The sequence below is a fragment of the Chinchilla lanigera genome, unplaced genomic scaffold (assembly GCF_000276665.1).
Source record: "Chinchilla lanigera isolate Chin_1 unplaced genomic scaffold, ChiLan1.0 scaffold00008, whole genome shotgun sequence".
Lineage (NCBI taxonomy): Eukaryota > Metazoa > Chordata > Mammalia > Rodentia > Chinchillidae > Chinchilla > Chinchilla lanigera.
Genome location: NW_004955409.1, coordinates 8,554,153 through 8,569,491, shown reverse-complemented (window position 1 = coordinate 8,569,491; position 15,339 = coordinate 8,554,153). Strand labels below are relative to the sequence as shown.

General features: G+C 45.9%; 1 protein-coding gene across 2 annotated transcripts in view; it reads right to left on the bottom strand.

Annotated features, from left to right (window-relative positions):
• The window catches only part of Wdhd1 (WD repeat and HMG-box DNA binding protein 1), a 47,921-nt gene that overhangs the window by 18,046 nt on the left and 14,536 nt on the right, over positions 1–15,339 (bottom strand). For both annotated transcript variants that reach the window (XM_005376758.2, XM_005376757.2), the window contains exons 11-16: positions 12,428–12,635; positions 9,082–9,260; positions 7,361–7,545; positions 5,347–5,588; positions 3,408–3,545; positions 1,806–1,962 (exon numbers count right to left, since the gene is read on the bottom strand). In XM_005376758.2, coding sequence (XP_005376815.1) covers positions 1,806–1,962; positions 3,408–3,545; positions 5,347–5,588; positions 7,361–7,545; positions 9,082–9,260; positions 12,428–12,635 — 1,109 coding nt within the window. The remainder of the gene's footprint in view (positions 1–1,805; positions 1,963–3,407; positions 3,546–5,346; positions 5,589–7,360; positions 7,546–9,081; positions 9,261–12,427; positions 12,636–15,339) is intronic.

Sequence of the window (15,339 nt, the reverse complement as noted above, 5' to 3'; positions counted from 1 at the left end):
GGCTCCCTTCAGCTGACTCTCCTCTGTCTTCGGTGCGGCCTTGGGGTGGGGCCCAGCTGAGCAGCAGGCTCCCCGTGGCCCAGCTCGCTCCAGCCGGGCAGCCCAGACCACACCCTGCACTTCCACACATCCCCGGCCTCGGACCCTCTGATCCATTCACCATACACACACACACACACACACACACACACACACACACACACACACACACACACGCTGCTCTTTTTGTCATGAGCCACATTCCACTATTCCTCCAGGCAAAGTCCTTAAGTGTTTTCAGAGTAACTTCAACTAACATCCAAACTTCTCTGGCATGGCCTTCCGGATACCCTGAGGACTCAGTTCCCCATTAAAAGGATTCTTGTCCTAAAGCCACACTTACACCTTTGAACCCCTCAAGGACATGAGTTTCCTTCTGACCACAGGGCCTTTGTAGATGCTGTTTACACTGCATGGACCACGTGTCACTCAATTCTTCTATAACTGACTCCCCAGCTTCAAGGCTTCTGTCTGTCTGTCTTTCTGTGGATCAATCTGTCTATATGTGAGGATTGAATCTAAGTCCTCTGCACTGACCTACATCCTCAGCCCATTTTTATTTTGAGGCAGGGTCTTGTTAAGTTTTTAAGTTGTCAGGGCTGGGCTTGAATCTGTGATCCTCTTGCATCAGCCTCCCAGAGTGCTGGGGTTACAGCTGTGTAACCACCATACCCAGCTACAGGGCCGCCTGCTGAGCATGTTCCAGAATCACTCCACCCCACTGTGTCCCTCTGTGAGCCTCCAGCTCGGTCTCATCAGAGTCAGAGAATGTATCCCGAAGAGCAACTGCTACCAGCTCCACAGGAGTCATGGCTCTCCTCTCCCCAACCACCTCCACACCACGCCGACTGACACCCTTTCAGACTACCACGGTACAAGTGTCAAACGAGGAAAACTTTCAACACAACAGTCAAGGGTAAAGTTCTACTAGCGCCCTCCTCTGCTACAGTAACCCTCAGCAGCCCAATTATGTAAACACAAGGTGACCAAGTACGGCATGTACTTCATTAATTTTGTAAGATAATGTAACAGGAAATATAAAACGGCAATTTTATCAAATCTATTCCATACAAGAACTGACTGGCTGAAATGACACCTGCCCGAGTGACGCTCAGGGCGGAAACAAACGTGCTGCCCAGTGACACTCAGGGCACACTGCTAGGGGGTTGAGCAAAAATAAAAAAAGGTCAAAAAGCAGTGGATTTATACACATTCAACTCTAAATCATACTTGGAAATAAAAGACTTTTTAACTAGAACTCCTCCCCCTACCTGGCTGCCAGGGTGCTAAAGTCACGTGGATAAACACAGTTTCTGTTTTGTGCAAACAGAGCTTTTGTAAACAAGGAGGGGAAGAGGGGCTGTAGGGAGGGCAGAGGAGGGGGGAAAATCAAGTTATATCATGTACAGGTGCACATTCCCTGCCATGAATGTGGTCATTATGTGTATCTAAAATGTACCAATAAACTGAATTCATTAAAAAAACTTCTATTTTGGGCCGGGGATGTAGCTCAGTGGCATAAGCACTTGCTTGGCAAGCCTGAGGTCATGAGTTCAATTCCCAGTACCAAAAAACCCCAAAAACTTCTATTTTGTTCAGTAAGTTTCAGGTAGAGCAGCTAGCTGAAAACTTTAAAGCAAATGCGGACATTCTGCACGTAGTGATTACGAAAGCAAGGCCCCTACTCGGCTCACTCAGGCCCCGACAAGGCAAAGCAAAGCACCTTTCCAGACACGGTCAACTTTACCCAGTTCGTGCCCACGCACCTGAGCTGCTGGGGGTTTTCGTGGACGCCCACCACCCAGTAGTGGTCGGACTTTCCCTTGCAGTGCTCTCGGGTGTCGCACACGGGCGTCCACGTGTTGCCCAGCCCCCTGTTAAGCAGCCGAACACAGCCTGCAGAGTCCACGTAGCAGGGGGTACCTAGAGAACAACAAAGGAAATCACTCAGAGAAACGGCCCTTCCTCAACCTTACACGCCCAGGCTCAACTTTCATCACAGAAGCAAAAAAAAACAAAACAAAAGGCCAGCCATCCAAGACTGCTTTCTGTAAAGCTTTACCAACGGCAGCGAGTAAGGACAAAGGGGAGAAACAACTGTCCATGGCACAGCTTGCCCAACGAAAACGCAGCTCAGTGACGCCGTGCCACCTGCTGGAGTGTGACCACCATTTTTAAGCCCATTTCAAGAACAAAGTGTGCGTGAAGGCGCCTCTTAGGAAGCTTGATGAAATGCCAGCTGACACAAGGCAGTGATATAAAGAAAAGCGCCGTGATTACTCCGCTGTCTCCCTTTTCGTGGATGACCTGTCACTCTTCCGTCCCTGACGCCCCGGGGAAGACTCTCGGGACACAGCGAGTACCACCGTCTGCACCGGCAGGCCGGCTGTTCCCGCTCTCTGATCTGAGGCTGCACACCCTTCTCACTCCCAAACATCGGCTTCCCAGGGACGGCATCTGACTGGCTCAAGGGCAAGGACAGCTACATAAATGGAAGCTATTCTTATGCGAGCATAAACGATGCTATCCTAATAGGAAGCCACGCCAGAAATGGTCAGTGCTTCCCAGACGAACAGGTTCATGAAGGACACCAACGAGGGGATTCAGAAAATTCTCAAGCCCCTGAGGGAGGGCTAGCGAGGCTCTACAGCAGTGTCTTCCGCCCTGTCCGGCACGTCGTGTCCCCAGCCTCCATACATGGGGCTAGCGCTGTCCGACAGGAACACTGCAGGAGCGAGCCACAGATGTAGTTTTTCACTCACAGTACTACTTTAACAAAAAGAAAACTGGATTTTTACTGTGCAATCCATTTAACCCAGTATATCGAAAACATTATGTTTAAGAATTGAGATTCTTTAACTATTCCTCTTCTCATACTAGCCTTCGAAATGCAGAGTATTTTACTCTCACGTCTTAATTCCGACTGGTCACACTTCAAGTGCTCAACAGCTACCTGTGGCTACGAGACAATATAGTTATGAAAAATTCCTACTCTGTGCAAAATCTGCTGGAAAAGACAGAACTTTACCATCAACTTATCTCTCTGCTATCTATCCAGTAAATGTATATAAGAAAAGCACAGCTCCCTCTTTACAAGTTTTCCCATCAAAATTCTTCTTTCTGGTACCAGGAATCGAACTTACAACCTCGCTCTTGCCAGGCAGGCGCTGTGCTGCTGAACTTCAATCAAAATTCTTAAGAGCTCTTGTACATAAAAACAGTGGCTACTTTGCTTACCAACCAGTTTCCAGTACTGCCAACACTAAAATACAGAATTTAAATGTAAAATACAGGCACTTTATCTTTAAAGAAACTAGGAACAGAACAGTGAAGTGATTTTTTTCTTAAAAGAAATCAACCAATCTTGCCTTCAGCCGAGAACCCGAGCCAGGTCAGGCGGGCTCCCCTTGAGAGAGGAAGAGGGTCTCCGCGCAGAATCTGCCTCTTCTTCTGCCCCAGCTCTAACAGCTGCATGCCAAGACACTGGTCTCCATCAAATCCTGTACCTAGAAAAGGGAACGTGAGGCAGGCATGCAAGGTCACTAAGGGATACTGCCATCCGCACTGTTTTCTGAACCACTGTGTGGTAACGTCTTCCACGAACTGGCACGGTTTCCAAGGGTAAGCCAGAGGCACCGTGCAGGGATCAGAGGCAGAATAGCATGTTACACGGACTGGTTATACGTAGACTGATTTTAAGTGATCGTTGCTCACTCAGGAAAGATTTAGAGAGCTTCCTAGGCACGGGCACTGTTCTAGGCAAAGGGGCCATAGGGATAAGTGTTTGCAGGAAATTCATGGATGGGAAGAAGGCAGACAAATCAAAAAAACAGAAACAGGCCCCCTCCGGAAAAAAGCTACCACAGAGTTAAATGAGCAATGTGGTACAGAGTGCCAGACGGAAGGGTTACTTCAGACCAGCAGTCGGGGTGGGCATTAGGAGAACAGAAAACTTGAGCCGAGATAGGAACTGCAATGAGGCTGAGCAAAGCAAGTACGAGGGGGAGGAAGACCACAGCAGGCGAAGAGGAAGCCTGAGGCAGGGCAGCAGACAGGGACACGCGGGCACCCAAGAACACGGATGTCCGGCAGGGCCAGAAAACGGTCATGCAGGAAAGCAGCAGCTGGGGCGGAGGAGGCTGACTGCGCTGAGTGTAATACCGGAAGGGAAGGGAGGTCGGCGGAGCTGAGCAGCAGAGGGCGACGACGTGATTTACGCTTTGGAAAGAAGAATACGCTGTGAAAGGCACGAACCGAGTGGAAAGGCCAGCAGAGGGTACAACGGTGCAAACACCGCCACGCAGGTGGGACTGGGGAGTAGGTGGCAGAAAGAGACAGACCTAGCATGTACCTGAGCCTGGGATGCCTTTTCAGACTCTACCTAAAGGTTTCACGTGAGCAACTGCCTGTGTGAGTCTGACACAAAAGGGAGGCCCGAGGACGTCGATCTCCAAGTCACGGACATGGGGATAGTTCCAAGGCCATGGTTTGCGATAAACTCCCCTGAGCAGCTTCTCAAACTTGGGCCTGTGAGATACAGTATCAATTCAGAGTATTAAAAGATGAAATTAAAGAGTAAGTATTGTCCCAGGGACTCTTCCTCTGTTACACCTTGGATAAATACAGAGCGGCACTACAGGAGCTGTTTCTCACTGTGGCTAAGCTGTGGAAGCAGTGAAACATCCTGACCCTGACGGCACCGGACAAGGAGGGCCAATTCCAACGAAACGTCAGGGCTGAAGGACGACCCAGCAGAAGAAGTGAAAAAGGAGTTGCCGGTGAGGAAAAACTTTGGAGATGAACGGCACAGAACCCAAGAGAACATAAAGTATATCCTAGGGAAATGTAAAGAAGAAGAAAAACAAAAAAAGCAGTGGAGCTTCCACAACCTTGACAAGACTAGGTTGAGCATAGACAGAGAAGGGGATGAGAAAAAAGCAGCAGCTTCTGAAAAGCCACACGCAAGGTTGTTGGCCCTTCTCCTGGGGGCTCACTCACTTCTGAGGAATAAGCTCGGACAGTCCTTCGATGTCCTCGCTGAAAGACAAGACTCAGGGCGGGAAGCAATGACCCAGACTCCACCTCGGAGTCCCTCTACAACCCAGACCTTCTGTAAGCAGGTTACCCCCATGGGCACTGCTATCGGTAAATACAACGAAACCTCTACGTTCGGAGATCACACTGACACAAACGCTACATAAATGCAAAAGGAGGCAGACGTATACAGTTCAAAACAAAAAGAGCAGCGACAAGTCATTTCCATTTTACTTTAAGTCATGGCGAACAGTCGGACTGGGGAGAGCCTACCTCTGTGGTAAACAATGAGAAGCTGCTCTCCGTGCCCTGCCAGGGACACCACGGGCCCCGGGAGGCTGAAGACCTCCTTCTGAACACCCCCAACGGTGAACAATCGCAGGAGCAAGGCGCTGGTGGCGGCGGCCGCCCAGCCCTGACCGAGGCAGACGGCTTCGACGTCCTCGTGCGGAGGCATGTCCACCATCCACTCTTTGCTGGAGTCCCAGGAGCTGAAGTGCAGGCAGTGGAGCTTGCTGCGAGAGAAGACAGAAACGTTCCAACTCTCACACGAGGTATTTTTATATCCATAAAAGCTGGTCGTGATACCGCTAACAAAGCCAAACAGTGTGTTTTCCTGTTACACACTACTCGTTCAACTGCTTTAGGAAAGTGCTTATAAAATATCCTTAAAGGGAACTCATTAAAACCATTAAGCATGTTTGTGAAGGATATGTAGTGATCAAGGAAAATGCTCACAACAGAATAGTAAGCAAAAAAGGGCAGGCTAAAGACTGCTAAGTGTGATTCTAACTGTGAATGCACACAGAACCACAACTGCGATTTCTAGAAGACAGGAAGCACCAAGATGTTAAGCAACAGCTCCTGCACAGAAAAGTTAACAGGGAAGAACGAAAGAGAAAAATCATACACAACACCATCGGCAAGACTGCCAACCACTGTTCAGAACCGGGGCTTTAGCCAGGCATGGTGGCACATCCCTGTAATCCCAGCACTCGGGAGGCTGAGGCAGGAGGATCATTGCAAGTTTGAGACCAGCCTGGGCTACAAAGTGAGCTCAAGGCCAGCCTGAACTGCAGAGCAAGGCCCTGTCTCAAAAAAGACAAAAAAAAAAAAGAAAGAATTGGGGCTTTCTAGCTTTTCTCCTTCATGCACACACAGAAAAATGCAAGTTCTCACTAAACACAAACTCCCTGAGCTTCAGAATGCACATTCCCTAGGTATTTGGAATCAGAGACAGCAGTAATTTTCTGAACAGTAATTTTTTAAGGTCGTATTTTATAGGGCTGTTAAATACCTATGGAAAAGAAGATTTCTACTATCAAAACTGGACCTGGAAATATATTCTAATCATGCGAGACATTCTGAGTTGGAGACACTGGGTCAACAGTTATTGATGGGCTGGCTGACTGACTATTCATGGTGCTGGTGACCGAAAGCAGGGCTTTGTACAGGCAAGCACTTTGCCCCCACACTACGTCCCCAGTTCACTTTAATAAACTGAGTCAACTCGATAATGAATGAAGTACTGAGATAATGCATAAATTAAGAAAACAATTAAATGTTAAAATGACCCAGTACAGTGTTTTTCAGACTTGAACACACACTAGTCCCTGAGGAGCTTCAGATTCTGGCCTTGAACTCACTGTGTTCCTCCTGCCTCAGCCTCCTGCGTGCTGAGATTACAGGCATGTGCCTCCATGCCAGGCTCAATAGTGAGTTGGAAACCAGCCTGAAATGAATAGAAAGACCCTGTCTCAAAAAACCAAAAATAAATAAATAAATAAAAAATAAAAATCACTTTGCTGGGCATAGCGATGGATGCATGTAGTCCCAGCACTTGGGAGGCTGAGGCAGGAGGATTTCCATGATTTCAAGGCCAACGTGAACTATATAGCAAGACCTTGTCTCAAAAAACACAAAAATAAAAAGAATTAAAAAAAAAAAGAAATTCCATATGGAAAGATACCTAGAAGGACACACATCAAAGTGTTTATATCTGAGAGTAGAATTTGAGAATGAACTTTCATTTTCCAGAAATTCTATCCTTAGCAATCAATGTGTATTATTCTTTAATAGTAGTAACACTGATAATGTAAAAAATAATCCCATCACCTGTGCATTATAAGTTACACACACGTATCATTTTCATATGCAGTTAAGAGAAGGTAAAGAGGGACAATCAGGGCGGGAACGAACATTTTATTTTATTAACTTCTGCTGCTAATTCAACAATTCTATCTAGTATTCAACCGTGTCCAATTCTTCTTAATAACCCTCAACTTACCTTGCGAGGTCATCGCTGCTCTCACACGCCAACAAAACAGCTTCGTGGGAAAGATCCGCTACCGTGTAATTGAAGGTGTTTGACAGGTGTGTCGTGTGGTGTATGGAGGTGTCGTGGAACTCCACATCTATAGCGTTGTCTTGCTCATCATTGTAGCAGCGGATAATTCCAACAGAGTTCCACACCTGCAAATATGGAAGAAACACAAGTCTGAGAAAAACACAACTTCCTAAAATCAGTAGGCTAGAGTTGTACAAACAACGAGACTGTAATTCAAACTGTATCGAGGTTTAAATTAGGGAAGTTACCATAACTCAGGTAACCCTAAATATTTTAAGATAGCAGGAGCAGTTTCAGACCTAAGGTATACACATGCTTATTTATTAGCAACTGAAGTGTTTAGTATTTAGAAATAAACTACGTGACTGTCATTTAAAAAGTACTTTATAATTAACTTCTGAATAACCAGGGAGCTAGGGATCTAGCTCAGCTGCACAAGCGCCTGCCTGGCAAGTGCAAGGTCCTGAGTTCTATTCCCAGCATCAAAAAAAAAAAAGACAAAAAACCAAACCATTAAATTCCTCAAAAGAAACATTCTAAAATTTTATATGTAATATGGATACAAATAGCATCAGATATTTTCTATTCCAACTAGTTTACATTTTAGGATAAATACATATATTTTAAAGCAGCACAGACTGATACCATTTGCAAAACTACCTTCTGCTGATGTACACTATAGGTTCACACTTGATCCGAGGGTTTCCAGTAAAATTAGGGGTTGACATTTTATTTGTAGTTACATAGTAATATTAACTATAAGATATACAATAAAAACTAATATATACTAACATGTTAATAAAAATAACTATTAATAATATTAGTAATAAATACTAATAAAAATTAATACATATTACTTGATAGTAACTGATGGCAATAGTTTTATTAATACTGAACACACCCTTAGTATATATGCCAGGTCCAGTTTTTTCAAAAAAGACAACAGGCAAATCCTGAGAACAGAAAACCTCAAAAACCAACAAATAGAAATATTAAACTTTTAAAGCTCTCAAATCTGAGGCAGGTAGCTGAACACTGATCCAAGAAATATGTATTTAATACTTTTAATGCCATATCTTGTTCTAAATGCCAAGCTATCATCTTAGAAAGCAAAACAAAGGACAGGAGACACAGCCCAGCGGCAGAGCAATTGCCTAAAATGCACGAGGCCCTGGGTTTGACTCCCAGCACCACACAAACAAACCCAGAAAACTCTCTCCCTTGACAGGACCCATTCACAGGTGGCCTGAAGGACAATTTTTCCAGCCACAGTACTTACCTCTCTCCTTCTAAAACACTACACAAGGAGCTGCCTGCTAAAAAGTATCTTCTAACTAGTGTTCTGGAATCATTGTAATGTTGTATATAAATACAAATTTCCTACTCTGAGAAGTAAGGTTGGAAGTACGGCCACAAGAGTCATTTACTTAGGTTCATTATACCATGTTTCCTAGCAGAATTTTATTTAACTGATTTTCAATCACAATATTGAAGTGAGATTAAAATTATGAGTTAAACCAATGATAAAATTACAATGAAACACAACGGTGTGGCCCATTTCATCAGAGTTTTTAAAAACACTGTTGATCCAATGAGATAGAACACAGCGAGGAAAGTGCTGGCCAGCGACACCAACAGGGAAACGCGGGCCCCGGACACACCATGAACCTGTGAGTGAGGTGCGCGGGCGTGGACCCCGACTGGAACGGCCTCTGCCGGGGAGTCGGCCTGGGCCCGTCCCACAGCGGCCTCTGGGACGTCACTGGTGGCAGATCCTGCAAGCTGCCCGCGAGGTCCTCCTCCTCCTCCTTGAGAAGAGCAGATTTCAGCACTGTACCATCTGTAACACCAAGAGCCACGAGAGAACTATAAACACAGGTGGCCAGGGCAAAGAAATGCGCTCACAGACTCTGACGAGCCCTCCACCGTCCTGTGACAGGGACAGCGACGTGCTCCTCCCCCTGCGGCCCCGCCAGCGAGAGGAAGGATGCCGGGAGGCACTGTGGGTACAGCTGCGGGGCTCAAAGTGGACCACGGCGGCAGCCCCGGCCGGACCCACAGCCACTGCGCCCCGAGCGCCAGCCACGTCGCTGCAGACACTGCAGTCAGCACCGACCCTCGCACAGGCTGAGTGGCAAGCTGAAAACGAGAACTGCGAGTACAAGAAGGCGGGCGTCTGTGAAAAGGGCTCAGGCGCTGTGTGCGCCGTGAGCGGGGCTGACGTGCTCACCCCGTCCCCGCTGACTTGGGCTTGCGCACTTGGGACACGTGGCAACTACTTCCTCGGCTCAAATGCAGTGAGCCCGTCCCTTAATGACGGAGACGATCTGCTGCCAACGATAAAATCTGAGCTTCCGAGCAAAAATGTGCACCCTGGGAAACTTGTATTTGCTCTCAGGAGCCTGACAACAACCGAACACTGAAAAACTTGAGATTAGTGATGATCCTTTAGACAGGGAAGTGAAATGGGGGAACGTGAGGAAGGCTGTAAACCTCGGCGAACCATTATTTTCCAAATGACCACTGCACGGTAAAAATCGAGGAAGAAATAAAACCCATTCCGAGTTCAAATCACACCAAGGGCTTTCAATGTAATAGAAAAGGTTCACTGGCGTTTCAGATTCCCCAAGTACAACAGTCTTTAAGAAACTGCCAACAGGGCTGGGGATGTAGCTCAGTGGCACAAGCGCCTGCATGGCAAGCGCACGGTCCTGAGTTCGATTCCTAGTGACAAAAAAACAAAGAAACTGCCATTCACCAGGCATGGGAGCACACATCTATATCATCAGCTAGCTACTCAGAGGCTGAGGCAGGAAGATCACAAATAGGAAGCTAGCCTGGGCAACTCAGCAATACTCTGTCTCAAAATAAAAAGGGCTGAGGATGTAGCTCAGTGGTAGAGCATTTGCCTACCATGGGCAAGCCCCCAGGGACCCCCAGAGTGTGTGTGTGTGTGTGTGTGTGTGTGTGTGTGTGCCTGTGTGTGTGTGTGTGTGTGTGAGAGAGAGAGAGAGAGAAAGAGAGAGAGAAGGAGAGGGAGAGAGAGAGAGAAAAGGAGAGAGAGAGGCAAGCAGGCAGACAGAGAGAGACAGGCACCGACCGAGAAACCGAAAGACAGAGACAGGCAGGCAGACGGACAGACCAGAGGGGTGAGGGGACAGAAGAAGGAGGGGAGAAAGGAAAGGAAGGGAAAGAGGGAGGGGACACGGGGAAAGGAAAGCAGGAAGGGAGCAGGGAGGGAGATAGCCACGCGCTCAGCTTTGGTGAAGGAGCAGAGTCCCCGTAACTCTCAGAGCAGGCTCTCTACACACTTCCCTCGCAAACCTCACATCAGCGTGAGGTCAAATTTCCTGCATACACTTCAAGCAAAGCTCATGGACGGCAACAGCTTTACTCCAGAAAATGGGAACCCTGGGGTGTCCCATGGCAGCATCACAAAGACTGCAACGCCACTCTTCTCACTGCTTTTTGTTTTCTGTTAAAACACACTCAGTTTTACATGAGGTTCTAAAGTAATTTTTAATTATTTAAAAAATCTCTCCATTTTGATTTCTAATATAGTAAATAAAAACAGATGTTACCACTCCACAAAAACAAATGTTCTTTGGAGGCCCTCAGGATGTTTTTAGAGTACAGGGCTCCTAAAACCAAAATATTTGCAGACTTCTAGACTCAGTATGTGATTTCAATGCAGGATGAACTCAGTATGTAGCCCAGGCTGGCCTTGAACTCAGGGTGATCCTCCTGCCTCAGCCTCCTGAGAGCTGGGATTACAGGTATGTGCCACTATCCCTGGCTTGAATTTTCTTTTCTAACATCTTTTTTACAATGACATTTTATCTGGTAATGGAGAAAGGTGTTATTTTTGCATTTAAATTGTTACAATAGGTCCTTTATTTTACAGTTTCAAATTCTAATCTCACTTTCTTTAACAGACACATTATTCAGCTATGCATCTGTTTTTGAATTAGCTTGGCAATCTGCATCCTTGAAAAGGTTTGTCCATCTCATCTACGTTGTTGATTCTATGGGGACAAACTTGCTCCTGTTTCCTCTTATCCTTCTGGTATCAGCAGTACAGCCTCTCACAGGAGTGTAACACACGTAAACTTTCTAGTAGCCACATTTAAAGTTAAAAATAAATTGCTGCATTTCTAGTGTTATCTTTTCAACACGGACTCAATATAAAAAAAACTATGCCAGGGATATAGCTCAGTGGCATAAGTGCCTGCCTGGCAAGCACAAGGTCCTGAGTTCGATACCAGGAAAAAAAAAAAAAAAAAAGATAGAAAAAAAAAATAGAAATTCAATATAAAAAGCTGACTAGGATGTTTTACATTCTTTTTTTCATACTACCTTCAAAATCTTTTTTGATTGCACTTTACACTTAAAACACATTTCAATGTGAGCTAATACCGCCGAAGTGCTCCCTGTCGTGTGTGGCTAGCGGCTGCCATACTGGACAGCGCACATCCACACCATCAGTAGTGACAGCCTCGCTTCGTTCCTCGTATTAATAACTGCTGTCTTCTCTTTCTTTATCAGTCATGACAGAGATTTATCCATTCCATTGATCTTTTCAAGGAAGGAGCTTTTGGTTTCAATGATTTTATAGTTTTTCTTTGGTCAATTTTACTGAATTTTGCTCTTTTGTTATTTCCTTCTTTGTTTGGAGTTCAATTTCTTTTTCTATTTTGGTAAAGCAGAGAGCTTATCCAATATTCAACTTACTTTTTTTTGAGACAGGGTCGTGCTACATAGTTCAGGCTTGCCTTGAACTCATGGTGATCCCCCTGCCTCAGCCTCCTGAGTGCTGGAGTTACAGGTGTGTGCCACTAGCCCTGGCTCCAAACTTTCTTTTTGAACATAACGACTGAATGTTATTAACTTCCCCTGGTATACCTTTAGCCACGTTCTACAAAGGGAATGACTTCAACAGTTTCAATAAAAAATTAAAAATATTAATCAACAAGGTAGATTACCACATGCACAAGGCCAAATTCATACCTACTGAATTTTCATCATCTTCCAAGAAGTGACCTCGCTGTCTAGGACGACTTGAGGCCACCATCAGGTCATCATCGTCTTCGTCGTTTACAGTCCCTTTCGGAAAAGAAGAGACCTCAACTGCGCTGTCCTCTAGAAAGCCATCCGTATCACTGGTATCATCGCCGTCAAAAAGATCACCGTACTCCTTTTCCACTCTGCTAGAAACCTTGAATAAAAAATCAGTACCGGAGAAAAACCAAAAAAAAAAATAACAAAACTTAGAAAGTATTAAGTTTCCTGGAGAAACTCAATTACTCAAAAAGCAATGCTTTTCTAACTGCTGAGGGACGGGACTCCGACCCAGGGCCTCATGCACGGAAGGGGCGCGGTCTACCACTTCCGACATCCTTAGCCCCAAAGCCCACCTTTCAACATGCATTTATAAATTCTGTCAAACAGGCAAACGCCTGGGAGAGAAGACAATGACAACTGTATTCATGAAGATATTTACATTTATGGACTAAGACCCAATCCCGTCCTTATTTTAAATGCCTTGTGGTCCCTGGCCAGACATGGAGCGAATTGACAGGATACACCAAAATATAAGCCAGGCGTTTATTCCTCAAAAGTTGTTCTCCAGCACAGACGTTACCTTGACACTAACAAGTCAGTATGAAGTCTCTTACTTTTTTTACTTGGCATGAGACACTACTTAGGTAAGTAAGATACATTTGCTCCATGCAATCTTAGTCAAAGCTACAGGTTTTCTGGGGCTGGGGATTTAGCTCAGCGGCAAAAGCGCCTGCCTGGCAAGCGCAAGGTCGTGAGTTCGGTTCCCGGTACCGGAGAAAAACCAAAAAAAAAAAAAGCTACAGGTTTTCTGAACAGAGAAACAAGGTGGTAGCACCAATAGAAAAACAAGAGGGCACGGAAACAGAACACATATTTAATCATCGCTTGTTAGGAATGTGAACACAACCACTGCAGGAGGTGGGTGTTCCTGCACACACGTTTTTAGTGAGTAAGCAGACCCAGGGCAGGGATTACACCGGACTCCCGCAGGACGGCCCAAACTGCACACGGTGTGCCGGGGGAGTTACAGGCCGTGATACAAAATCCTAACGCAAACACCAGCAATGGATTAAAAGGATTTCTGTCGCAAACGTTTGAAGTGGAAGTAAACATAACTACATTTTGGAAAATTAATGTTTAATAAAATGGTACTAGAGAAAAGTTCTTCTAAATTCATCTAAACGTACAACTTGATGGATAATTTAACATACTAAACGCTGTAAGGTAATTTCACCATTCCAGCTATAGGTCTGTGGACAAAAGTCGGCCAAAAACTTTTGTGGGATCTTCTTGTTGGAAAATAGGGGTTCTACTGTATATTTATAGTGAAAGCAGAAATAAATACTGTAGAGAATAAAGTCAAAAGGACACGGGGTTAACAATTTCAGAAGAGGAGACCCTTGAACTATGTAATTTTAACTTAATCTACTTTTGTTTTCATCAGTGTTATGCTTATGGATCAGTTTTGCAGTTTATTATAAAAAAAAGAATCCGTCTGCACAGCCCCCGATTTTTCAAGCTGCTCTGTTTCTTGGCTACATACTTTAGGACAGTCTTCGTTCCTGACCACAGCCTGTGTGGAGGGTCCTATCAGCTTCCTTCTGTGGACGACGGGAGATCCAGCACCCTTTTCCACCCCACTGCTCTCCACCCGTCCTCCCCACAGCAGTACATCCTCAGTCCAGTTCAGTCGACAGAGACCACTTAGGTGATTAAATCCTGTGAATACTGTTCATGGCTGAACACAAACCCTAACAGCCAGGATTTACTGAGCGCGCTGGACGTCTTCTCACATGCAACTCATTTAATCTGCGCAGTGCGCTACCGGCGGGCGCTATCCCTCCTCATCTCACACATGTGCTATGTGGTCGCTTTTCCTTTCCTCCACAACTTTTTGTTTTCCCTGAGGTAAGAATCGCTTCTCTCTCTTAGTCTTTTCTCTGGATGGATTCCTAAGGAGGATTCTTCCGGTCACCGGTCTGGAAAGTGTGCACCTGGCTGGCAAAGTTCTGGAACCCAAGCCCCAGTGACCTGGGACTCTCTACACTGCGGTCTCTGCTGTGTCTTTTCATCCTGTTTCCAGGCTTCCCTGCCTGCCTCACTCGGTGCCACGCAGCTGTGATCAGCAGCCTGCACCGAAGCCCGTCTCCGTCTCACCTTTGTCGGAGGGCAAATCGCTGACACTGAGTCAGAGTGCGGCCTGGGCTGGGGCAGGCGTGGCCCACGTGTGCAGATGGACAGACACTGCAGGGACCTATCTGCTCACGAAATCAACCCCGCTGTTGTTGGCTTCCCTTTTACCTAATGCTACCAGGTTCTGAACGTGAGGGATCCGTCAGGCAGACTGAGTTGTACCTCGGCTCCCCCAATTGAGGTCTCAGGATCCAGTTTTCTGAGAAGCTCGTTGCCACCCATCCAGTCTTCAAAGCCTCCAAAATTCTATGCCTGTCTTGCTTCAACTGTCATCATTAACCTTAATGATGAGTATTCATTTGAACTTTTTTTTAATGGATAGGGGTTTCATGGCTTAATGGGGTTTCAGGAAGAAAATAAAATGCACATAGTGTGCAATCCTTAACAGGGAGGCAGAAGTACAACTTGCAATAGGAAAAGGAACACACAGCAGACAGCAGGAGTGATGAACAGAAGCAAGGACATACAAAACAGGGAGACTTACCGACACGACGGGGGCAAAGCCCTAGGACAAGGGCTGCATGGGGTGCTCTTCAGAGTGAAGGCCAATTCAGAGCAGAAACTGTATAGACCAAACTGCTATCTGCTACAGGGGCTAACTCATAAATTGTAGCCGTAAAACATTTACCGTAAAACATTTACTTCAAAATACCAGGTTCCAAAAA